This window comes from Adiantum capillus-veneris, chromosome 3 (assembly GCF_014529385.1).
Source record: "Adiantum capillus-veneris isolate H3 chromosome 3, ASM1452938v2, whole genome shotgun sequence".
Classification (NCBI taxonomy): domain Eukaryota; kingdom Viridiplantae; phylum Streptophyta; class Polypodiopsida; order Polypodiales; family Pteridaceae; genus Adiantum; species Adiantum capillus-veneris.
Window position 1 is genome coordinate 115,940,025 of NC_140933.1, and position 25,563 is coordinate 115,965,587.

At 41.4% G+C, this 25,563-nt stretch overlaps 4 protein-coding genes and 1 pseudogene across 4 annotated transcripts; 4 read left to right on the forward strand and 1 right to left on the reverse strand.

Moving 5' to 3' along the window:
• Positions 1 to 573: 573 nt before the first annotated feature.
• LOC147461537 (uncharacterized) lies at positions 574 to 1,504 on the forward strand (annotated as a pseudogene).
• A 5,097-nt stretch (positions 1,505 to 6,601) lies between these two features.
• Positions 6,602 to 7,593, reverse strand: LOC147461538 (uncharacterized). The gene is made up of 4 exons (XM_086501260.1): positions 7,346 to 7,593; positions 7,141 to 7,251; positions 6,813 to 7,052; positions 6,602 to 6,734 (listed from the first exon to the last, which is right to left on the reverse strand). Exons 1-4 carry the CDS (start codon positions 7,561 to 7,563, stop codon positions 6,602 to 6,604), a joined length of 702 nt encoding a protein of 233 aa, XP_086357386.1. The 5' UTR covers positions 7,564 to 7,593.
• Positions 7,594 to 9,100: 1,507 nt separating this feature from the next.
• LOC147461539 (exocyst complex component EXO70I-like) lies at positions 9,101 to 9,556 on the forward strand. Its single transcript, XM_086501282.1, has one exon. It carries the CDS (start codon positions 9,101 to 9,103, stop codon positions 9,554 to 9,556), a length of 456 nt encoding a protein of 151 aa, XP_086357408.1.
• Positions 9,533 to 10,357, forward strand: LOC147461540 (exocyst complex component EXO70A1-like). Its single transcript, XM_086501272.1, has one exon. The coding sequence runs from the start codon at positions 9,633 to 9,635 to the stop codon at positions 10,347 to 10,349; it is 717 nt and encodes a 238-aa protein (XP_086357398.1). The 5' UTR covers positions 9,533 to 9,632; the 3' UTR covers positions 10,350 to 10,357.
• Positions 10,358 to 13,708: 3,351 nt separating this feature from the next.
• Positions 13,709 to 15,455, forward strand: LOC147461541 (17.3 kDa class II heat shock protein-like). The gene is made up of 3 exons (XM_086501294.1): positions 13,709 to 13,827; positions 13,916 to 14,032; positions 14,232 to 15,455. Exons 1-3 carry the CDS (start codon positions 13,816 to 13,818, stop codon positions 14,514 to 14,516), a joined length of 414 nt encoding a protein of 137 aa, XP_086357420.1. The 5' UTR covers positions 13,709 to 13,815; the 3' UTR covers positions 14,517 to 15,455.
• Positions 15,456 to 25,563: the final 10,108 nt, after the last annotated feature.

Genomic DNA, 25,563 nt, shown 5'->3' on the forward strand with positions numbered 1-25,563 from the left:
GGTCACACTTATGAGGATCTTAAGGCCTTCCAAATTTTAAATATTGCCCCTTCTAGGCAGCAGAAAAATTCAAGGGTTGTCATTGAAGATGTTACACATTAGTATGAGACAAGAAAGGCCCAGGATATCAAAGCAGGCAAGGAGGTTGAGAGGGAGCAAGACATGATGTCAGAGGATGCTATCCTTACAGAGAAAGCAGAAATTTTAAGAGCATCCAACTCTCTCCTTTATGAAAAAGTTACAAGCCAAATGGTTGTGGATATCTCCTTGTGTGGGGATGATGAGGTGTATTGTGACATATTCCCTCAAGACACAAGTATGCTTGTAAACCCCAACATTGAGCTTGGTGATACTGTGATCTTTATCTGTCTCAGGTATGTGTTGCCCCTTTGCTAATTATTAGTGCATGTGCAGGCACAAGGGCCTCATTGGGGGATGTGTTTTTTTTTCAGGTGTCTTATGAGGGATCTTCCAAAGGCTATAGCTAAGCAAATTTCCATACTTGATCCTTTAGTGACACAGTGCCTTTTTAACAAGCAAGGAATCCTTTCAAGTTTTTTTGAAGATTTTAACATGCTGACCTGCAATTACATAATATACCCCTATGTTGAAGGGTAAATCTTAACTCCTAACATGTTATTTATAACATTTTGTGGTATTCCTAGCTAATTGTTATTTTTGTAGAGGACATTGGAGTCTTATTATCTTCAATTTTTTGGAGAAAGATATTATATTTATGAATTCATTGTCAAGTATCCATGGAGAAGTAAACTGTAAGTATGAAGTATGATCTATGCTTGATGGCCCATTGTTTTCTATTAGTAGCTTTTTGATTGATGTCTTCTTGCAGTGCTTCCAAACTTATCATTGGTCACCTGAGTACCACAAATAAGGATTACAATATAGAAGGTTTCAAGTACTACAATCAAAAAGTGCCTTTACAAATATACTCAACATCTTGTAGATGGAGGGTGCTTGCCAATGCATGGAGATATCCTGAGTCAAGGTGCAGGATGACTACACTCACTGTAAGTGTGTATCTCATGTTCCATTGATTTATTTTGATTACTTAACTATGTATGTATGTACTCATGTCCTTTAATTTCTTTTTCTATTTGTTTCAGTTGCATGACTATCCAGAGTCTTGGGTCATGTGGGTGAGAGAGAAGACTGTTTCTATGGTTTTGGAAAGATCAATAAACCCAAATGATCCAGAATCTCCTTTGCCACCAAAGAAAGGTAGAGCCACCAAGGGTTTGGATAAAAAAAAAATGGATCACAAAAAGAAGAGCCCTGCAAAGAAGATCCATACAAAGAAAATCCCTTCAAAGAAAAGGGATCACAAGAAGAAGAGTCCTACAAAGAAGAGCCATGCCAAGAAGAGTCCTGCCAAGGGGAAGAGTCCCACCAAGAAGAAGAGCCCTTCAAAAAGAAGAGCAGATACAAAGAGCCATCCATTCCACTCACCATTGAAATTCAAGGTTCAAAAGTGTCGTACGGCTAAGAACGGTAAGGGGGAGGCCCCTAGCTCACCTTTCAAGCTACCATTCATGTTGCCAAAGAAGGTTTCCAAGTCACCCAAGCCAACCACTCCTCAGGAGCCCAAAGCACCAACCCCTGCCAAGTCCCCCGTGTCAAGCCCTGAGGAGCCCAAGTTACCACCACCCACTCCTGAACTTTCACCCCCTCCTCAACACAAAAGAAAAAGGGTCTCTGAGGATGCAGAATCCTCTCGGGCAAAAAGAAAAGTGGGGTTTCATCATTGATTACTCCACAAAAGTTATATACACTTTTGTTCATTTTTTCCATATGAACATATACCCTTTGGTGATTCATAATTCTATACTTCAAATACTTAATACCAACTATTCAATCCTTAAATGTGTATCATGGTGTCACGTAAGTTTAAAACAAATAATGATCACAATAAGGTAGAGAAAAGATAAATATATTTGCAAAATGCAATGATTACAATATTGAACTTGTTTTTTCAAGTCCTTGCAAGTGGCTCAAATACAACTCTTTTTGGGGGAAGGCATGTGATGCAAGAGGTTGAATTCTCCATCCTTGTGCTCACCACAATTCCATCCACTTTGAATCTATACTTAGGAGATGTTTCATCAAGAAACTCAACAGATTCTCTAACATCATGTAGTCTCCAATTTGTTGTTACTATAAGGCTTCTATACTCGGTGTGTGGATGGACTGTGACCTTTAGTTCAAACTTTGGACAATTTTCCTCAAAGTCGAGAGGAACCCAGCTACCTAATTTGCTTCTCCATCTCCTATAGTTGTAGCCCAGAACTAATGATTGACGACATAGTTGATATGAGATAGACATAGAATTTGGGCTTACTCTACACAACTAATATCATCGTCAATATGGAAAGTTTCTTTGGTACTCCATTTGTCTCCAAGTACATTATCCAGCTCAATCATATAAAATCTTCTATTAAGCCACATCGTCTTTGTCCTTTGCAAGTCCATTGTTTTGAAACATGCCACAAAGACATATCCTGCCCGGAGACATAGCTTTAAGGATGTATTCTTTGATCTTGGATTTGAAGCTTGATATAGTACATGCATCAGGAGATTCCCAGTCAAGTGAACTTATGGTGGGAATGGGTAACTGATGTAGTTCTCCATATGCACCTTCTTGAGATTGAACCTTGTATTCTGCAAAATAAGCAAACAAATCCATTGTTTTGTAAAAGGAAGGTGGCTTGTCAGCATACATAGCATCTGCAATCCCTTTATGCATTGCTTTGAACTTCCCACTGAGACTCTCCACAGGTTGCCATTCCACAGTTGTTGAAGGAAGTATATCTAGAATGGAATCAAGAAATGAGAAAAAACAATGGGAGAATGAAAAATTCATTGTATCAAATGGAAGTTTTTTTTTTACTTACACTAAGAATGCAGTGTGGGTGTTCGTCCCAGTCTAAAAACATATCCTTGGCCATGTACACATGTTGAACCTTAGCTAGCCAGCCATTGTCAATCACTTTGAAAGCAAGAACACGACCTTTCCAATGGTTTTTTACTTTATCACGTTTTTCACTCTGTGTACACACTACTACATTTGCCCCCCTATAGCGACGGCTACAACGACAAATTTTCGTCGCATTAGCGAGGGAAAAAGGCGTCGCTGTAGCCGTCGCTACTGTACGTCGCATAAACGAGGCATTTAACGAGGGCTATAGCGACAAGTTACTGTCGCATAAGCAACAGAAATAAGACGTTTACTTTTTGTTGCATAAGCGGCGCATGGCATAAGCGACGAGTGGCAAAATGCGTGGTTTAAGCGGCGCGTGGCATAAGCAGCGAGATGCTTAAGCGACGAGTTTTTTTTTTTTTTTTTTAAAGACCGCATCAACGACGCTTCGAACACGCAACGACTATATGATGTGCAGGGTTTCATAAGTGATCTCTCTCGGCTCCCTCTCTCTTTCTCTCACACACATAGTACATACAACAATCTAACTCTAATGCTCTCTCTCTCTCTCTCTCTCTCTCTCTCTCTCTATAGCTCTTCTACACACACATACAAACTCTAGCTCTCGAGTGGAACACACACACATACAAACTCTAGCTCTCGAGTGGAACACACACACCCACAAACTCTAACTCTCTCTCGCACGCCGGTGTTCTTGCAATTGTGATTGCTCTCGTTGCTCATACATTTGTTGGCATTTCGCATAGTAGTGCGGACGTTGATCGGACCGGTGTGTACGTAAGCGATATAAATTTTCAATATCGGCTTCAAGATGAATTATGGTAAACAGCTCTCTCTCTTTCTTTTTGCTATTTTTTTTAAGTTAGAACTTTAAATTAAATAAAAAATAGACGATCATGTTTGTTTATTAAAATTATATATTAAAATAAAATAGCAAGCCCTCAAGCCAATATTAAATCTCAATCCCATGATTTCTGTCATGTAGCATACGTTTCTATAAGTTCTAAATCGGCTCCCTTTGTTTAGTTAAGAAAAACTTTCTTGATGTATAACAAAAATAATTCTTTCGAAGTTCTAAAATGATCCATTGGCCAGCCGCTTCAGAATCTCATGAGCCATATAGCTTGCCAAGATGCCTCGTTGGCACGTGGACAAGCTATGTGGACTCACGAGATCTCAAACAGCTCGCAAATGGGCCATTTTCAAAGTTCAAACAAGATGTATAACTTGTTCACATGCCTCATTGGCATGTGGGCTCCATGCATTAAAGCTCGCCGATCGACCATTTCTCAAGTCCATGATAAAAAAAACGCTCGCGGACTACTTTAGACGGACTACTTTGGAGACGGCTCATTGGCGAACCATTTAAGATTCTGCGAACCCACATAGATTTTTCGCGTGCCAAAGAGGCATGTGGGCAAGCTATAGGACTCGCCGAGAGCTCAAACAGCTGACCGATGTATTGTTTCTGAGCATTTTTTGCTCAAGGACTTTGAGAACGATCCATATATCAACGAGTTGTTTGATCTCTTAGCAAGCCGTATAGCTTTCCCATATGCCTCATTGGTACATGGACATTCCATGTGGGCTCACAAGAGCTCCAACGGCTCACCGATGGACCGTTTCTAGAGTCCACAAAAAAAAAAAACTTGTCCCTATTTCATACAACTCGGGACATGTGGGTTTAACATGAAAATAAAGAAAACTTGGTACATGTCGGTACTTGGTACTTGGTCCTTGCTTTAATTTGGTTGTAGGTTCCATAATGAAACTTCGTACTTGCAATTGGTACATGGTCCATGGTATTAATTGGTCAATGTAACTTTGTGGTACTGTAATAAATTAACATGAAAACAATAAAACCTCTTTAGTGTTAGATTTGATATAAGGTACTTGGTACTTGGTACTTGATTTGGTACTTAGTACTTGCAACTTGAAACTTGGTACTTGATTTGGTACAAGATATGTAGAATCTGACACTTAGCGTAAAATCTGCTACCTTTACAAAAAATATGAAAATCAAAATCTTGTTAATACTAGAGCCTGACATAGAAACCAAGAAAACTTGGTAGTGTTAGATTTGGCAGTTGATTTAGAGTTTGGTATCAGGTTCCATAATGAAACTTGATAGTTGTCATTGGTGCAAGGTACATGGTACATGGTACGTAACTTGAAACTTGGAGCGTATGATGCTTGTAGTTGGTGCATGGTACATGGTACGTAACTTGAAACTTGGAGCGTATGATGCTCGGTACTTTGAAACTTCATAGTTCAAATCTTCATCTTAAAAAAAACATTGGAAGCCTTTTTAACAATGTGTAAACCGACCGGGCGAAAAGCCACAGGTGGTGACCCAAACCAAGACAACAACAACTGAACTGTGGACTTTCTTGTGAAACAAGTGAGGAAAAATGGACTGAAGAAGCACTTGCAGCATCTTTGGAGGAGGTGCCATAGTTCAAGGACCTGAGCATTGGGAAGATAAAGATTTTGGTCTAAGAGGAGTGGCTGCTGCAACGAATGCACCTTTTCTAGACCTTGTGCCATCAACACACGAAAATTCTAGGATAGATGGAAGCGTTGAGGATGCTCATTTGGCTGGACACCATGTACATTTGATTTGTCTCATATGGTCCCAAGCGGTGAGCATGATAGAAGAGAGGAAAAATCATGCACCCCAACAGTGCATGGTGCACCCTTGTGAGAGTTGCCTACAGCCTGCCTCTACTATACGCTACACCTACTCAGAGAGCAGCTCCGACCGATTTCCACCTTGACAGATCGAGATTCAAGAGACGAGAGAGAGAGAGAGAGAGAGAGAGAGAGAGAGAGAGAGAGAGAGAGAGAGAGAGAGAGAGAGAGAGAGAGAGAGAGAGAGAGAGAGAATATTTCTTTCTTTCTACTTACCGTGCTGCGTCGCGTCGATGACCCATGAGTTTGCACATTTGCTTGACCATCCATATGAGACTCCATCTTGTCCCATACTTCGTCTCTAGTGTGTTGAGAACATATTTCTTGTCATCCTCATGTTGATCTCTACAGTGCAAAACAAAGCCGATTAGTAATTCAACTAACAAACTAAAATTTATATTTTTTATGTTAATTAATACTTACTCCCATGGTATATGAACTTGCTTTAGATAAGACGAGCAGAGGTCTCCCATCCGACGTTTGAGGGCGATGCCGGCTCCGAGCTGGAGGATAGCCCCGTCAGGCAAGATGTCGCATGTGACACACAAGCTGCCAATGCACGTGCGCATTGGTGGAGGTGGAGGCACTGATGGGGGAGCTGGCGGCTGAGGCGGTGTCTCACGAGTCGATCGGCCTAGTGGCGTGCTACTTTGCCAGTGATGCCTACATGCAGTATAAACATACGGCAGATTAGATGAGAGTTCTTAAAAACTACTTCATATTTAATTCATAATCACCATAATATATATACCTCCGAGACTGACGGCCACTAGCTTGTGAATCAGGTGTCAACTGAGTACTAGGAGGTACATTAGGAGTAAGCCGCTGACTCTCATGATGTGATGTACCTCGAATAGGAGTCCTAAGCAAACAAAGACATCAAGGGAATACATATATTAAGATTTCTATATTAAAAAAAAGATTTCTATGTTAAAAATATTTCTTTCTTTCTACTTACCGTGCTGCGTCGCGTCGATGACCCATGAGTTTGCACATTTGCTTGACCATCCATATGAGACTCCATCTTGTCCCATACTTCGTCTCTAGTGTGTTGAGAACATATTTCTTGTCATCCTCATGTTGATCTCTACAGTGCAAAACAAAGCCGATTAGTAATTCAACTAACAAACTAAAATTTATATTTTTTATGTTAATTAATACTTACTCCCATGGTATATGAACTTGCTTTAGATAAGACGAGCAGAGGTCTCCCATCCGACGTTTGAGGGCGATGCCGGCTCCGAGCTGGAGGATAGCCCCGTCAGGCAAGATGTCGCATGTGACACACAAGCTGCCAATGCACGTGCGCATTGGTGGAGGTGGAGGCACTGATGGGGGAGCTGGCAGCTGAAACGGTGTCTCACGAGTCGATCGGCCTGGTGGCGTGCTACTTTGCCAGTGATGCCTACATGCAGTATAAACATACGGCAGATTAGATGAGAGTTCTTAAAAACTACTTCATATTTAATTCATAATCACCATAATATATATACCTCCGAGACTGACGGCCACTAGCTTGTGAATCAGGTGTCAACTGAGTACTAGGAGGTACATTAGGAGTAAGCCGCTGACTCTCATGATGTGATGTACCTCGAATAGGAGTCCTAAGCAAACAAAGACATCAAGGGAATACATATATTAAGATTTCTATATTAAAAAAAAGAATGACATTACTACTTGATCAATCGAGAAGATTACCGATGTGCTATGGTCTGATCTGCATGAGAGGAAGTCTCCACTCCTGCGTGTGGCTGGGAGGATGTACCCTCTCCAGGACGTACGGGCAAACTGAATCGCCCAAGAAACTCAATGGAATTGTCTAAACTAGCGTCATCCATCTCCATATAATCTGACATAGCCTCCGTCAAAGCCTCTCCTGATAGTCCAGTGGTACGTAGCAAAGTCTTGATGAACATCAACTTCACTCTATGACCCTAGTCACTCATCGTATCTGTATATTTAAAACAAACCATATGTCAAACTAACACAAACGTCGTATCTACATGTAACATCAATGCAAGTAAAAATATTAATAGATCAAGAATCTACAGATGAGGTCGAAGCAGCCATGAATGGAGTGGACTACAACAAAATAGATCAAACAAAAATGCTACAGATGCTTCAAAAGGTTATGAATCAAATGCAAGATCAGGTAGAAAAACTAAAAGAGAAACACGCTCAGTAACAAATTCAATGCAAGAGTAAGCTACATGAGAGATTTGATGGTTTGTGGTCGAATGCAGCACGAGCTTATAACCATATGGCAGATGTGGACAAAATGAAGCAGACCTGGATGTATTATTGGAAAGGACTCAACCTGAGTTATATACTGTTGTTGGCAGAGCTTTTGCTTTCGCTTTCGCTGCCTACTCTCACATGGTATCAGACGTTGAGGTTCTTCTCCCAAGCCGACGATCCCTTATTGATTGCTTCCGTAACTAAAAACTCCCTCAAAATTGAGATCGCTCCCCCTTGGTGGCTGTGTTTTCTACAAACAGCAGCGTTTTCACCTCTCAGGCTGCGTTTTCTGTGCTATGGAGCCAGATCAGCCATCGCTACTCCCTTCTCTCTCAACCCTGAAGGGATTACCCCAGCCATTGCTACTCCCTGCTCTCTCACCCTTGAAGGGATTACCCCAGATCAACCGTTGATAAAGAACTTGCAGCAGCGTTTTCATCATTAGACACAGTACCAAATCAACCCCTTGAAGCATTGCAGAGAACCCCCATTTGCCGCCATAAAAACGCAGCAAAACAATCATTTTCAGCCACCCGAAACAGCCGAAAGATTTGCAGAATTTCAGCAGTTAGAAGACCACAGATTTCAGCCCTAAAGTCGTCATCGTCATCACCGTCGTCATTATCGGCAAGTCCCAGGTTGCATCAGTCCATTTCATACGCATTGTACAACTTTGTGCAATTAAAAAGTAGACCACTCTCGCCGACGAGAGTGGGGCCTTTGGAGGAGGGTTTTACAACGTCTCTGGTGTCATTGACAAAGCTGTTGCCCGCGCATCTGCCGTGCTGAAAGTCTTTAATGCCATGCATGACCTCGAGCACTCTCTCGTATGTGATCCCTAGCATGATCTCATCGGCTACATTAGTCTCATCTCCCGCCTTGAGGAGGCTATCTTCTTTCTGTCTCAAAATTGCCCTATGGCCATTGAATGGCTTAAGATCATTATAATCTAGAAAATCAACAAATTCTAATGAGATCATTGCCCTAGACAGGCTGGAGGGTGAATTTGAGAGAATCCTTTCTGTTGATAGCTTGCTAGTCCCTCCTCTTTGTACTGAAGTGTTAAGGAAATCTGATTCTAGGAGCGACAGAAAACGTCAATCAAAGAATTTGAAGAGCTTGCACCTAATCATGCAAAAGCTGGTCTCCAATGGAAGGACCCATAGAAGTATGGAAATTTTCATTGAAACTCGCGTGCGAGTTTTTAGAGAGAGTATGAAGGCTCTACCACTTAATTTTCTGCAAATTAAGTATGGCTCAAAGGTTGATTGGAAAAGCTTAGGAATGTACATTGGCCCATGGACACAACATATGGAGGTAGTTGTTAAGTCAATCTGTGAACCAGAGTATCAGCTTTGTAGTCAGGTTTTTGAAAAGCTTGCCTTTGAAGATTGGGAAGGCAGCTTTGGCAAAATTGTCGTGTCTAGAGGTTTACTGGAGCTTTTACATTTTGGGGAAGTAGCAGTAAACAGTCCAGATGAACCACAGAAACTCTTCAAGCTTCTTGACATGTTTGAAGCCATGACTAACTTGAGACCATTGTTTGGATGCAAGGATGTTCAACAGAGGATGAAAGGTTTACTGAAGTTGATAGTGCAAGGTGCTCATGACATTTTTTTGGGAGCTAAAGCAGCAAATAGAGAATCAGAGAGGCTTGAAGGAACCCATTGATGGCAGTCTGCCAAAGGTTTTGAGCTTTGTGATAGGATATGTCAAGCACTTGGTTGGAGATTTCTATGGACCGATCATGAACAAGGTGCTTATAATATATCGAAGTTGGAAAGATAATTTTCAGGACAAGACAAGCACAGAAACTCTGCTTTCTAAAGCCGTCCTAAGTGTGATGAATGCAATTCTGCTAAATGTCAATGAATGGGCAAAGTATTTCAAGGAGGACCCAGTCTTGTATCATCTCTTCCTTTGCAATAACTTCTGGTACCTTGCTGTGAATTGCCAAGCATCAGAGTTCAAGGTTCTTCTGGGTGAGTCTTGGCTTAAAGAGCAACAACAGCAAGATGAGATTAATATCTCTATGTATATGAAGGAGGGCTGGGCAAAGATAATTCATCATCTGAATATACCAGGGGTTACGACCTTGACAGGTAGCCGGGCCACGGCTCGAGACCTCCTCAAGACCAAGATCAAGGCATTCAATGCAGCATTTGAGGAGCTTTATCAGATGCATGTGAAGCGGATTCTTGTGGATGCAGAGCTGCGAGAAAGGATCGGTATAAAGGTGGTGAAATTAGTAGTCCCAACTTACAGAACTTACCTTCAGAACTATGGACCTTTGTTAGAACAAGATGGCACTAAGAGCAAGTATGTGAAGTATTCTGCACAGAGCTTGGAAAGGATACTTGGAAGCCTCTTTCAAGGGCGATCTGAGAGAATTCTCAGTGGGCCTGATAAGAAATTGAATGGGTCAGCTGCCATTGCACACCCAACCACTGTTAGTGTTGTATGATTTTTACTTGAGTGAAATTAAACCTACAACATTAGTGTTAAGCATTGGTATGGTTGTTGTTGATCCTGTCGTAGTTGAAGGAGTTCATTGATTTTAGATTAATCACATTTGTGTGTGTAGCCATTGCCTTGTTGAGCAGTTGCCTCCAAGGTAGGGGCATAAGGGTTGGTGACGGTAGCAGTAGTAGTTGCAGGTCCGATGGCTAATAAAACTTCCTGAGCTGAGAAGGATCAATTTTCCATGCATGTAGGTCCTGTTTTCTTGTGTTGACAAGCTTGTTTAAGCATATTTTGAGTAGCACATTTTGTCACCATCTGGGATTCTCGGCTCAGTATTAGTTGCTTTTGCCTTTCTTGTTTTTGGGTTATCGACAAGCTTGATTGAGGAAAACTTGAGTAGCATACTTCGTCACCCCTTGGCTTCTATTATCCAAGTAAGTTACTCATGCCTCCTTTCTCAACATGGAGTGCTGACAAGCTTGTTTGAACATATCTTGTTCTCATTTTGGTGAACCTAGGCATCGAGACAGTGGGTGAACTCCCCCTCTGCTAGCATAGCACCCCCTAATTCTAGCTATTTTTAGGAGACCATAATCAGTCTTCAAGACCTAGATTCATAGATCCTCTCCCTCTCACCATCGTTAATAGAACTTCCTCTCTCTCCTACCCGTTTGGTCACACCTTTGAATTACATAAACCTGCGGTATTGCATTTTTCACTAAAGAGGCAAGTGATGAAGAAGGAGGGGGGGGGGGGGGTACCTGCTCTTCTTTTGCGTATTTTGTTGTAGCGCTACCGTGGAGCTGGGTACTGTGTATAATTTCCCGCGAGTCACGTTTGAAAGGCTTTGTAACAATAATATAGAAATGCCTCGTCGCATGAGAGAAGGGCAGTGTGCAGGCATCGCTAGGAGCCTCGTTTCTCTGCGTCGTTTAAGAAAGGTTCAATTTGAAGCGTCGATTATGCCACGGCTACAAATTCAAGCCGTCGATTATGCAACGACAGTCGTTGTTTATGCGACAACCGATTTTTTTATAAAAGAAACTCCTTGCTTATACGACTGAAACCTCGTCTATGCGACGCGTTCGTCATCGGTTAAACGACGTCCGTCAATTATTAGTCCCTCGCAAACCCCCCCTATGGCTAGTAGTGACACCTTTGCATGAAGGAAGCACTGTTACCTAGTCATTTACATGAAAAGATATGGGCTTCCAAAGAACATCCTCTCTAGCATTATGAAAGTCACAAGAAGTTATGTTATGTGAAGGGCGATGTGCAGAAGACGCCATGGAAACTCAGAGATTAGAGAAGAAGAAAGAAAATATGAAAACGGAAAGACCTAAACCTCTCACAAAATAGAGAGAGAGAGTGAAAAAGGTATACGTTTGAAAAAAGTAGGTGATTTGTCATTAATGGCCTTGTTTTGAGAGCCTTCTAACATAGATTTCGTATGTTTTGACAACGATTTTGTGAAATATAAAATAGAATAAAAGATGAGACTTCATTACTTTGGGCCACAAATTTAATGAGCTCACTCGCCGAAAGCACTTAAATATAGCAGTTTCAGCCTTATGATCAAGACATTTAGCCGTTCTCTGTCAAAATAGGACCACCAAAACCCAAAATAGAGGAGACAAAAATGCCATACTTTTGTATACGTGTCAAATGACTATTGGACTATCCCTTAATCCTTATATTAACAAACAACCCTTTTTGAGTCTTTTTTGGCCCTAATGGGGTACCGACTAAGATAAAATAAAAAATTGGGGTTATTAATTGGGCTGCAAGAGTTGAAGGGTAATGATGATGGCAAGCAAAAGTCGAAGTGATGGCGGGCTTCATACTATTATCTATAGTCTTATTGTGAAGGCATCGGTGATGCTTTTGCTAATTATGAGCCCTTACCATTATCTGTAGTCTAATTTGTAAGTGACAACATTTGGCAAAGTTTAGTACAAAATATACACAACACAAGCACCTACTACAAGAAATCTTGCATAGGCACATACTTGGCACGAGGATCTCCACTACCTACTGGCTTATACTATATTATATTCATTCATTGTCTAGATTCCCTCCAATTTCTCTTACCTCGAATTTCTGTCTCCCCCTTTCTCTTACTCCCACAAAATGGCAATTCAAGAGTTGAAACCTCTCCATCATAAAATCACGATGACATATTAGTGCTGGGATAAGCCATCCAGACAAACACCCACGCTGCCTGTTGAGGTGCCCTTTACACTTACATACAGTACTACCCCCCCCCCCCGACACCCCTCTGTGTGTGTGTGTGTGTGTGTGATGGGCCTGGGTAACTCTGCGCCAACTGTCTCGTCGTCACAACTTTGATCCTCTGCTTCCCGCGCTCAACATTTCTACTGTCGTAGCTTTCCTCTGCTTGGTGCTCAATAGTTTTGCGTTCATTTGTTGCCAAGAGGCCCATATCACATGAGCGACGTGCCTCTGCCCACTCCCTAGCACGCGCCTTCCCTTTTCCTTCCAGTGCAAAGGTTTCCTTTTACATCTAAAACTAATGAGATAAATTTTTTATTTTCTCCAGTTGGGTACCCCCTACTACTTGGCACGAGTAAACATAAATCCAATAAATGACCAGGATGCTCGCAGATATTTCCTCTTCCTCTCCACATCAGAACCTAACATCGAAGCTGAGAGAGAGAGAGAGAGAGAGAGAGAGAGAGAGAGAGAGCTCAGGCACCTATATGCCCCCCCCCCCAAATCCTCTTCCTTTGGTGGCGCCAGTGCCATCCTTGCTCGTGCTTCCTCCGGCCTCCACCCCACTCAACCCTGCTTGCTCATCCCCTGACACCTAAGAGAGAGAGAGAGAGAGAGAGAGAGAGAGAGAGTGTAGCCCACTCCCTTCAATTCGTGTCCCAGCTTGAGCGAGCGAGAACGAGCACACAGCATATATATAACAACGACAGGTCGATTGCCCATTGCCTTCGCATTCTCGAGACAGAGAGCGAGAGTTCCAGACACACACAACGAACCACGTGCGCGCGCGCACACACACACACACAGAGAGAGAGAGAGAGAGAGAGAGAGAGAGAGAGCCATCCGTGGGCGGTTTCGGCTTGAAAGGAGGGCATGCGCAACCTATCCCTCCTTTCTCCCCGCCGCCAACTTCTACAAAAAAATGGATCATCACGAGATTCTCTTTTTTGAGAGATTTTTTGAAATCGTTCAGACAAACTTAGAAGTCTAATTCCACAGGGTAATTTTATGGAAATTCCATGAAGTAGATGGCTCAAAATGATGAGTAGTGTAACTAAACTGTATATATATTTTTCAAGGTGGTAAGAAACTGGAATTTTATGACGTGAAGAGACTCAGCCTGGCTCAAGAGGCATGTCCGTTCATACTAGAGCGACGGTGGTGCTGGCATTCAAACGAGCATTGGAGGCTGCGACCTATCTCACAACGAAGCCGCAGCGCGCTTGTCGTCTTATATGAGCCCCAAGGTCGCTGGCCCTTATTGGCCTCATCACGAGGCAGCTGGCTTTACAGCATTAGTTCTAACGCTCTCTGCCTCGTTGTGTGTGGACGCAGAGAGGCTGCGCCAAGGAGACCTACATGGCAACAACTGCGGCAGTTGACATCAAGGAACTGAGCGGCTCCTATATCTTCGTGGTGGACGTGCCGGGAGTGCGAAACACAGAAGTCAAGGTGTTTGTGTGTGTGTGTGTGTGAGAGAGAGAGAGTGAGAGATAGAGAGAGAGAGAGCGCATGGCGTGGCTGGGCGTGGCCGAGCATTCTGCAAGAGATTGCAGTTGGACGTGCGTCTGTCGTGTGTGGTTTGAGAGAGAGAGAGAGAGAGAGAGAGAGAGAGAGAGAATCCATGCATGTGCGTGTATCCGCGTTGCAGGTGCAAATTGAGAGTGACACCATTCTGAAAATCAGCGGAGAGCGGAAGCGGGACATGGACGCCGGCGCCGGGAAGGAGGCGGACGTGAAGTATGTGCGCGTGGAAAGGCCCGCCGGCAAGTTCATGCGTAAGTTCAACCTGCCCAACCATGTGAACCTGGACGCCATGTCCGCCGCCTGCCAAGACGGCCTCCTCACCATCGTCGTCCCCAAATTGCCCGTCCCCGAGCCCCACAAGCCCCGGACCTTCGATGTCACCGTTGGCACTTGCTTGGTACCCAAGTGACCATTTCCCTTCAGTTTTTTTTGCCTTGTTATAAGGTGCAATGAAGCCCAAACTCTCGGCTTGCACTTTTGCCTGCCTATTCATTCAATGGCAAACTAAACGACAAAGTCAATTCTATTTTGGTATCTCTCTTTGATCGAGATGACTACCACATACACAACAAAACAGACATGCCCACTACTTAGCTACTAAGCCAATCCATACACAACCCACAAACATGCATCAAGCTCACTTTCCTCACTGATTAATCCACCTTCAAATCACACTAGCTTGATCTTCAACATGCCTTGCCACACTCTAGGCCATACAACAATTGCCAAAGCATAGAAATAGACCGGTCTTGAGTGGTTCAAACGAGTGTAGCAATTGTGCCTTGAGGACATGTATTGTTCCAATCTCCTCCCCTCAGGTAAAATAATCACCAAATGCAATGTACTTGTTGCACATGGCCACCTTTTGGACTATCCACAATGATCAAGAACATCATTGTGCCCTAAGGACATGTATTGCTCCAATCTCCTCCGCTCGAGCAAAATAATCACCAAATGAATGTACTTGTTGCACATGGCCACCTTTTGGACTATCCATAATGATCAAGAACATCATGTTTGTCCCTTATCCATAGAAAAGGTCAGGATAGCCAATCTCAAATTAGCATGTTCACCACCTCAAGTGTCAGTTTTGAATGTGTCCATTCTATAACATGACCCTCTACCCCACAAGGCATACAAATTGCATTTGTCCCTCCTGGTGCAATGATGACCTTTCGTACGTCAACATTAGGTTATACACAAATGTTAGACCTAAACTGTAACACAAGCCAAAATAGGGTTCATGCACTTTACTATGAAACAAGGGGGACTCACTACTTCTAATTAAACTTACTCACAATGTGGATGTAAGTTTTGAAATGAGTTATGAGTACCAACTATTTAAGCATAAAATCTCATTCATGTTTATATAATGAGCTGCTTAAGTTATTAATCTTCTAACGTAAACTCTCCTTTTTAAAACAGTCTCTACAGTCTTTTAGATTATTGCCGTGCATTTTGCTGACATATTATCAATAGTTCTAAAGATATACTCAAAATTTCCACTTAAGATAAATTTCTTTTGTGTATTTTGTGAAACCGAGAAAACCTATGCATGTGTCAAATAAATCATACAGAAGCGTGCTCTCTGTCTCTCTCTCTCTCTCTCTCTCTCTCTCTACACACACACACACAATACACACGTGTGCACACATGCACACACACACAACATGTCTGGGGCAACATAAAAAAATGTATAATGCATCAATTTCCATTTGGATGTTGAGCATAGAAGATAAGGTGCATGGTAAGGGGATTTTTATTTGGATGTTGAGCATAGAAGATAAGGTGCATGGTAAGGGGACAACAATGAATCGAACATGAGAAAAGCTTGAGATAATGATAGTCATAGATTGACATATATAATAAAGGGTACTACGAAAGGAGAAGCTAGAAGATCATCCCTAGCTCCTACACCATGTAAATAGTATGCATCATTGCACTCCCTTGAATATGGAATGTGTAAGAAGGGGCTTCCACGTAGGAGGGGGTAATCGTAGGAGGGTGATTAGACCCTCTGAAAAGACAAGACGTCACACACACATAAAGGGAGAGGGGGGGTGTATGAAGTTGATAACTCCACATCTAGTTTGAGGTGCAGTTAGTGAAAGGGGAGGGGGGTAACTTGAAACAATTACCCCCCCCCCCCCCCCCCAAGGTATGAATCCTATAGCCTAAATGCTAAAGCTACAGGTTATGATTATCCAAATACGAATGCACATAGAAAAGTCACAATTAGTTTGAAAATCTTGTGTGTCACAATCTGTATGACCATGCTTTAGAAATTTCTCTTCTGTGCCATACTCTACTCTCAAAGGGAGCTTCTAATTCATTGGAAAAAAAGACAAAAAAAATCTCAATCTATATAAAACTTGGTTGTCCAAATGAATCAAAATTTATACTATGCTAAGGACCATTGGGTGGAAGTTTTTTTAAAGAGAAACCGCTAGAACACGCTAGAACACACTAGTTAAAAGGGAATTGAAAGAATGTCAAGAATAAATAATTTCTAAAATACCGTATTGCTTTAGGCTTCCCTTTACATAATATTATTTGGTTTTTTTGTTTGGCTCTAGTATAAGGGGAAAAACAAGATGTCAAGACAAAAAAAGTTGAGATATATGTATTAACTAGCTATGAATTATCATCTATGAAGTGTTAAGCAATAGATGATAAACTATATCCAATAAAAATTTGCCTATATAAATCATTGCATGAGAGAAAATCAAGAGACAACCTAAAGTACGAGGAGTTAGTATGTACGTTGTTATGCATATTTAACACTAGATTGACATAGATTGGGCCATGCCCACCCAAGTCCTACCTTACATTGACATCGCTCTTCGATTGGAGAAGCGGTTTCATCTTCAAAAACAAAAGTGATGATATCTTTGTAAGAACACTCATGTTTTCCAAAGTGGCATTCTTTTTGGATCCAGCTGTCCATTTGATCAAAACACGGTTTAGTAGGAGGCTCGCTGAAATAAAAAAGAACATCTTGATTTTCCACATTTTGTCCCTTTGCAACAATTTTGCATAGCCGGTCTATATCTAACATAATGTGTAAACTCTATTTATATCTCACTAGAGTATGATAATAAATGAATTACCACAACTAAGAGGTTTTTAAAAAATATACCTTTTCACTTTCCATGAAAGTAACATAATGGCATAACTCATCAACAAAGATTAATAGACTTGTTATTATTCTTCAACAGTAAACAACCCCACCATAACTAGTGACTAGTCTCCACCTAGGAGATAACATTTCAATCGGATTGCTTGGTACTAACATACGTGCTTAGCATATCCTTTAGCACAAGATTAAATCTTATAATGTACCTATCCTGCCTCGATGACTAGCAATACTGAGAATCCCACCATACTTGCACCCATGCATGCATATTAGAAAAATAGTGTGCTAAGCCCTTGGCTTCAACGACTGTCCCAACAGTGTGAGTCGATGCCATACGTGCCTTGCATAATTTCTACCAGGCTGGATACATCACAATTTACCTTGCGAAATATAAAATGTGATCTTATATTCGTATATTTCCAATTCGCCAAACTTGTGTGCCATTATCTTTGATTCCAAATCGATGGATAGTACTTTGGCACAAAATAGAAGCCTTGCTTTACGTAAAGTCTATCACAGCACTTTGCTTTGCACAACAGAGAAATATTTTCCAAATGAAAGAAAAAAACAAGAACTTGAAATTGTCTAACCTTTGGAGAGAAATTACTTTTGCTTGAATCTGGCTTATAGCCATGCATACTAATAAATTTAGAGCTTTTAATGTACCCTACATGCCCTCGTGGCTTGATTCATGTTGACCTCTAGTGAAAAATCAGGTAGACATATTGCAAATTTTACCATGTTCGTATGCTGATAGCATATTCCAAACTTTGAAAACTACTATGCAATATGCCCTAAAGTGAAGCCATGCTTTGCAGAAGAAGTCCATGAGAAAGATGAGACAGAATGGATCCTGAGTGCTCATAGCTAACATGTGCTCTTGTTGACACATAGATGTCAAAGCAAAAGAGAATTGACCTTGTCAAGATGTAATAAAGAATCAACCTTGATGAATTGTGCATTTTACTGAGAATCATGAGATTGTCCAATATTGAAAGAGATAGCTCAGGAAGCTGAGCTATCAAAGTTCATCAAACTATCAACTCTGCTTGTCTGAAGCAACCTTTTCTTGGCCAACTAAATCTATGCATCCTTCCTCCTTAGTTAAAACATGATCGATGTACCTAGGTGCATCTTATGGCATTGTCATACTAGACATAATCTATTGGAAGCATAAAAATATCTATATTTAATGAGCAAAAAAAGCGTACCTAAGTTTCCCAGTACGACTTGCATGCACTAGTTGCCAATTAATCTTGAAAACCGATCGAATCTTGCTTGCCAATGATGGGTTGATCATGACTGCATCGAGTTTGGAAAACTTGTCTAGGGGCGATGCCCTAACAAATCCAAAACTCCAAAATAGACGAAAATAGATGCTTGCCAACTTCTTGGCAATGTAATTAATGATTGACCTTGTCAATACCTTTACCTAACAAGTCACAGCCATGCCCAACTTGCCTTTAGTGCCAGGCAACTTGCCCTATATGCATCAACTATAATTAATCAACTGAGAAATAAAGGAAAAGAAGTTACCTTGTTCAAGGTTGAGGAGCGTCATAGAAATTCTCTTTGGTCTTGTCAATATTCCCTATGTTGTGGCCCATATGGCTTGATTTGAGGGAAATTTGCATTGACCAACAATATATGGAGCCGTTGTCAAGAAGTGCATAATGTAGCTAGGCAAGCGTAGGACCTCTGACTGTGAGACTTCATATCAAGTGAGTCGTAAACAATTTGAAGCTTAAGACACACTCAAAAAGACCAATACTCCAGTCATGAAAGATTCATCTTAAAAAAATAACCAAGATCAACTCAAAACTTTTGTGTGTGTGAAGATTTGGTGTAGCCTCACTCCCAATTGCACATATGCACTACTCTTTTGCCTTGTTAAAAACCCTCATTGAGGACATTTCATGGAATCTTTAGAACTTCAATGAGAGAAGCTTGAGTGGCTATTTAAAGAGGGCCTCACAGCCTCGAACACATAGTGGAAACAACAGGGGTCTGCACTTGCACCCTAGCTTGGAACTACCGCATCCCCTTTGTTATGTCCAAAACAACTAATTCTTGGCTCTATAAAATCACACTTGGATTAAAAAAGGATGGAAAACTCGTTGACGTGGTATTTTGAGCTATATTATGCTAATTCTGGCCCATTTTGGACCATTTTATGGTCATTTTTAGCCATTTTAATTAAAAAATGCCCTTTTTGGTATGTAAAATGGCCAAACGAGCTTGAGAAAATCCCTAAAGTATTGGAAAAATTCTAGTGGGCTCGAATTTCATGTTGAACCTCATTTTCCTACTTGGAAAGCACTTTGGACACATCCATGCATGAAACCTATTATTTTTGGCTGAGATCGTCTGCATTGAATTTTCTAGGCAAAATAAGCACGCTGTCGTGCCGTGGCACGTGCATAATGTGAAAACTTGAATATCTACCTCAATCTAAATTCTTTTGTTATGTGGGACCGAATGCTATAACGTACATAGTGTGATATATGCGAAAATAGATGCCACGGTTGCCGCGTTGTGTGCATACCTTGCTGAGCGGGCGAGGCCCTAGACGTGGCAGTATGGCATGCTTTTTCACATAAGTATATGACTATTTTTCGTAATAAATGTACAAATGTCAAGTGTATCAAAGTGGCACGCTCGTTTTGCCTAGAAAGTTCAATGTGGGCAATCTCGGCCAAAAATAGTGGGTTTCGTGCGCGAGCATAAAAGACGTGTCCAAAGTGATTACCAAGTGAAAAAATGAGGTTCAACATGAAATTTTAGACTAATGGAATTTTTCCACAAATTTAGGGAATTTTCCCAGCTCGTTTGGGCTTTTTACGGACGAAAAGGGGCATTTTTGGGCTAAAATGGTCAAAAATGGCCTAAAAATAGCTCAAAATTCCACATCAACAATGATGATGTCGTTACCTAAGTGGTGTGTAAAATTTTAGAGCAAAAAATGATCTCATTTGGGTATATGAGCAAGGAGATACAGCCATTCCTTTACAGGGTGCTAGTGCAGTCCCGTGCTGTTTCCACTACATGGTTGAAGTTGTGAGGCCTCCAATTAGGGTTTTCCCTCCTCAAATAACTACTTGGGATCCTCCAATGAAGTATTGAAGCTTCCATGAAATGGTCACAAAAAAAAATCGAAGTTTAAATTTAGGGTTCTTAATAGGTCGAGTGAGCACTACAATTGTGCAATTGGGAGAGAGGCTACACCTAATCTTCACACACACAAGAGTTTTGAGTTAATCTTGGTTCCTTTTCAAATTGGAGCTTTCATGGCTGGAGTTTTGTTCTTTTTTAGTGTGTTTTTAGCTTCAAATCATCTACGTCTTGCTTGATTTTGCTACGAATCCTCAAGTCAGAGGCCCGACACTTTCCTAGATGCACTGCGCACTTCTTCACACATTTTTGGTGAACCCGATGCGAATTAGGCTAGGGTGAGGGTTCAAATCTTCATTAAAGATTTCAAATTAAAGATTTAAAGCTATGGAGAAACAAGAGCAACGGGGGTTTGATTTGATCCATTCACAATGCATATGTTTCAAGATTTTGCAGTGTTTATACAGCAGCAAGCTGCAGAAAGGAGGGAGCTTTCATAAACCAAAGCGCTTCAATTGTGGTGAAGAAAATGGACCAATTTTAAGGTAAAGATGTAACAAAGTATCTTTGTGGTTATGTAAAGGAGATGGAGGTACATCGAGTGCCCAAAGCAGAAATGGTGCAAAGTTTTGAAGTAGCTGTGGTTCCCAAGATCAAAGAGCATGTAAGGGGAATTAGGAATGAGCATGGGGAAACTTGGGAAGCATTCAAATTAGCCTTGAAGGAATAATATTTCATGGAGGACTCCAAAAGGGTAACAAAGAGGACTTTTTTAGAGTGGGTAGTTTGTCCAAAAGAAGGACTTTCATCTATCGAATTGCTAAGGGAATTCGAACTCTGCTATGATCAACTTTCAAGGAGTGAGATGGCTACCCTAAACTCAGAGAAGACAGAGCTCTTTTTGTAGGCCACAGGTAAAGAGATTCAAGAGAATTTAGAGCTACTGCTTGAGGATAAGGACGTGGAACAAGGCTTAAAGACTAATTGGAATGAAGTTGAAGACGCCATTTTGCTGCTAACTAAGTGACAACGAGGAAGAGACAAGATGATAATCAACCCTTCTCAAGTCCCAAGTGTTCCTGAGAGTCCTATAAAGCTTGTGATTGTGGTCCCAAAGAGTGACAAGTCCATTCTACATGATATTGTCAAGGGAATGCAAGAGCTCAAGTTAAATCTTACAAGGCTAGAAGAAAAGGAGCAACCATCGGGTCAATCTACAAGGCAACAACCTCAAACTAGAGAAGGCTTTGTCAATAGATGCATATGGTGTGATAGTAGTGACCATGCAAAGAGGGAAGTTGTAAAAGTTTTGAAGAAGCTTTGAGAAAGGAGCTTGTTTTCTTTAAAGATGGAAAAATCCACTTAAGTGAAACAGGTAAGCTCTTGGGGATAAACTTTGGCAAAGGCGGGATGAAGAAACTAGTTGAGGACATGGCTACTAGCTATGCCATCTCAATAATTGAGGCAACTGCCTATGGGTTGAAGGTGGATCCTATTAAGAAAAAAGGATGAGTCAAGGTTGGAGAAGAAGCATAATATGGTATTGGAGAGCTATGGCCATGCGCTATAGAATTTGCTAAGAAGCGTAACATGAGTATAGAGGTTTTACATGAAGTTGGAGACTGCATTTGGCTAGAAACAGCAGGCTGGAATGACCCTGTGGACTCTTTGTCAATGCATGCATACATTGAAAAATGTCAAGCCAATGAGGCCATTGTCAAAGAGAAACATAGCCGTGAGAATGGGGATGAAGGGCCTTCAAAACGGGCGACGATGAGTGGAGGCAAAAATGACACAGTGCCTCCTAGATCACCTTCCCCGCAACAGATGCCTGTACCCAAAGTGCCTATGCAAGAAGCCTCTAAAGAAAAAAAGAAGGATGCAAAAAAAGCTAAAGCAAAGGGTCTAGCCTACAAACTCCAATCCGATATAGAAATAGAAACGGATCTCAAAAAGGTTTTGGAAGATAGGATTTTAAGGTGGAATTTACCTTGGGTGAGGTCCTTGGAATAGTAAAGAGGGAGTTTCATGAAGAAATAATTGACATCATAAAGAGGAAGTGACAGTCTCTTACTGAATCTATCCATGTACAAGGTGAAGAAGAGACTTTGAATGCACAGGGTGTACATGTCTATGGTGAGCAAGGTGAAGAAACTGTTGTTGGATGCTACGTCTAGGGGAGGAGTAAAACATGTTTGCTTCTTGGATGATGAAGATTAAGTTGAGACCACTCACAAGAGTTACTACTTGAAGAGTCACTGGGCAAGAGAAACTACTGAGACCCTGGTAAAAGTGGGAGACTTAGAAGAGCCATACATTGTGTTGACAGATCATGGGTCAGAGATTAACCTCTTGTCAAAGAGTCTTTATCAAAAAGGAAAATGGCCAACAGATATAAATCATTGATGGATGATTCATGCGGCAAACAACTCATCAGGGGAGCTGTACGGGGCTTATCCAAATGTTAAGGTGACTATAGGGGATGTGAAAGATGACCAAAATTTCTTTGTACAGGAGATGTCTACATACCCTCTTATCCTTGGGCAGCCATACATCACTGCTACTCGAATGGAAATCAAGGTGATTGACGATGGGTCAACTTATGCTAGGATAAGGAGCAGGGATGGAAAGCGTGCAATACAATTCCTTATTATTTGTACAGATCATGAAAGGAATCATGAAAGTCTTAGAGAGCAACCCTTGCCAAAGACAAACAAAGAATTCAAGGACTACATGGATATGAGGGGTTTTGGCCATGTACCATTGTAGAGCGGGATTGCAGTGGTACAAGAAGAGAAAAGTTCTCGCATGATGTATATAAGGAAACATTTTCTATAGGTTATGTAGGACTAATAGACTATGGATCTATTTCTTTTAGAAAGTGCGAGGACTTAAAGCGGGGTGAGCGACAACATGTAAATAGTGTACAAAAAGGTTTTAACATGAATGGTTTGTTAGAAGATGGTGAATGCATTACAAGTGTGTTTGATGAGTGTTCGTTTTTGAATACTATGCAAGACTTGGAGTCTTTAGTGGATTGCAATTTGTGTATGGAAAGTGAGGTTGTGAAAATTTTCTCAATATAAATGTACAAAGTGAGGATTTCAAAAATACTCAAGGTGTTGATGTACGAGTGGAGACTAAGTATAAGTCTGTGACAAAGAAAGTGAAGCCAGTGGCATCACCTCTACCAAAAGATTGTACCAATAAGATGGATCAAGCTACTTTTCAACCTAGTCTTTGTGAGCCAAGCAAGATTGGACACAAGTTCACACAGGTTTCTTTGAAGGAGTTAAAGATTGGGTGCAAGGATAGTTTGACAGATGTTGAAAGAGTATGCTTTGAAGAAATGCTTGCCAAACATAGAAAGGATTTTGCATTTGAGACGCATGAGATAAGGTGTGTTGATCCATCCGTTGTTGCTCCTATAGTGATCTTCATGATCCCTCATGTACCTTGGAACTTGAGGCCTATTCCAGTTTCAAAGGCCCATTTGCCAAAACTCATTGAGTTGCTTAATGAAAAGATCAAGATGGGTATTTTGGAGCGTTCTTGTGCTCCATATTCAAACAAGTGGTTCACAGCTCCAAAGAAAAATGGTTCTTTACGCTTTATTCAGGATATGAAACCTGTAAATAAGGTGAAAATCATAAATGTGGGTACATGGCCAATTGTAGATGAATTTGCAGAGGAATTTGTAGGAACGACAATATATTCTATGGGGGATTTGTACTCAGGGTATGATCAGTCCCGACTAGCAATGAAAAGCAGGGACCTGACTACCATGAAGACACCATTGGTTCTGGTAAGGATGTGCACCTTACCTCATGGAGAAACTAATTCAGTTGGACGTATGATGAATGGTATGATTAAAGTCCTACGTGACTTCATACCACAAACTACAATGCCTTTCCTTGATGATGTGCCAATCAAAGGATGTGATGTAAGAGATAAAGATGTGGATCTGGACTTGAGGGGGGGCTGCAAGTATGTGGAAAACCATATCAATGATTTTGATGAGATCTTGTCAAGATTGGAAGAAGAGAACCTTACCTTGTTTGCGCAAAAGTCAGTGTTTGGTGTGAGCGAAGTTCTTATTGTGGAACATTTGTGTGGACCATATAGTAGAAGGTGTCATAAAATCTAATATCTAACCAACCCAAATGATTTTATCATATTAAACTGATCACTTAAAGTGGGAGAATAAACGGGAACAAGGGTTAAGATATAGACATGTGCTTATATGTCTATCTCAACACGGGACCAATGGTAAAGGGGTACAAATGAGAGATGGTCTATCAAAGAGCAAGGCTAACCAATGGAGCATAAGACCTTAGGGTTAGCTTCATTGAAGACCTCCAATAGTTAGTATAAAAAGTCCTTTGACCTTAGGTAAGCTAGGGTTGAGCTTGAGGTGGGAACCGGCCCAACCTTAAGGTGCTTGTCATGCTTGATGACTAAGGTGCTTGAGGTGCTTGATGATTGAGGTGCTTGAGATGTTTGAGGTGTTTGATGATTGAGATGATTGAGGTGCTTGACATGCTTGAGATGCTTGAGGTGCTTGAGGTGCTTGACATGCTACGGCTGTGCTTGAGGTGAGAACCCAGCCCACGTATGAAGTGCTTAAGGGTCAAGCTTGTGGTGGGAATTGGGCCTAATCTTGAGGGGCTTGAGATGTTAAAAGTCAAAGATCCAATCCCTAAAAGGAGGGGGCGAGCCCTACAAGAGGGGGGATGAGAGAGAACACCCACACACTCACACAAGGCATGCTTGGTACAAAGAAAGCAAAGGGGACACTTGTCAAGTTCCTTCTCATGTTGCCCTCATGGTGTGCTGAAGCCTATTGGTTGGCCACCCAAGGGGTCCAATGATAATTTAGGAGATTTAATTAATTGATTTTGCATTTATCAACTCCTTCTATCTCAAAGGGGAAAGGGGGACAGTTGTCCCAAGGCTACCCTTGTTGTTTGTAATGCCTCCTGCTTGTGATCGGCTAGGCCTAGAGGGGTTCGATGAGCTTCAAGCATGAGCTACAAGGGGGGGTCAACCAAAGCAAGCTAGGGGGTTTCTTAGGGGGTATACTCACCCACACACACTCTCTCATTGTGTGCTATGCAAAGTATAAGAGCTCCATCTCCTTCTCCAAACTCCTTGAGAAATTGAGAGCCTACACCAACACTCTTGGCTATGGAATGCAAATCCAACCAAG

Excerpts from the sequence above, each read along its gene's own strand:
- LOC147461538 (XM_086501260.1), bottom strand. The coding sequence starts at position 7,563 with ATGTTCATCAAGACTTTGCTACGTACCACTGGACTATCAGGAGAGGCT. Across the intron at positions 7,252-7,345 it reads GATCAGACCATAGCACATCG|GACTCCTATTCGAGGTACAT; the intron begins GTAATCTTCTCG and ends TTGTTTGCTTAG. Across the intron at positions 7,053-7,140 it reads AGTGGCCGTCAGTCTCGGAG|GCATCACTGGCAAAGTAGCA; the intron begins GTATATATATTA and ends TACTGCATGTAG.
- LOC147461539 (XM_086501282.1), top strand. The coding sequence starts at position 9,101 with ATGAAGGCTCTACCACTTAATTTTCTGCAAATTAAGTATGGCTCAAAG.
- LOC147461540 (XM_086501272.1), top strand. The coding sequence starts at position 9,633 with ATGAACAAGGTGCTTATAATATATCGAAGTTGGAAAGATAATTTTCAG.
- LOC147461541 (XM_086501294.1), top strand. Across the intron at positions 14,033-14,231 it reads TGCGAAACACAGAAGTCAAG|GTGCAAATTGAGAGTGACAC; the intron begins GTGTTTGTGTGT and ends TCCGCGTTGCAG.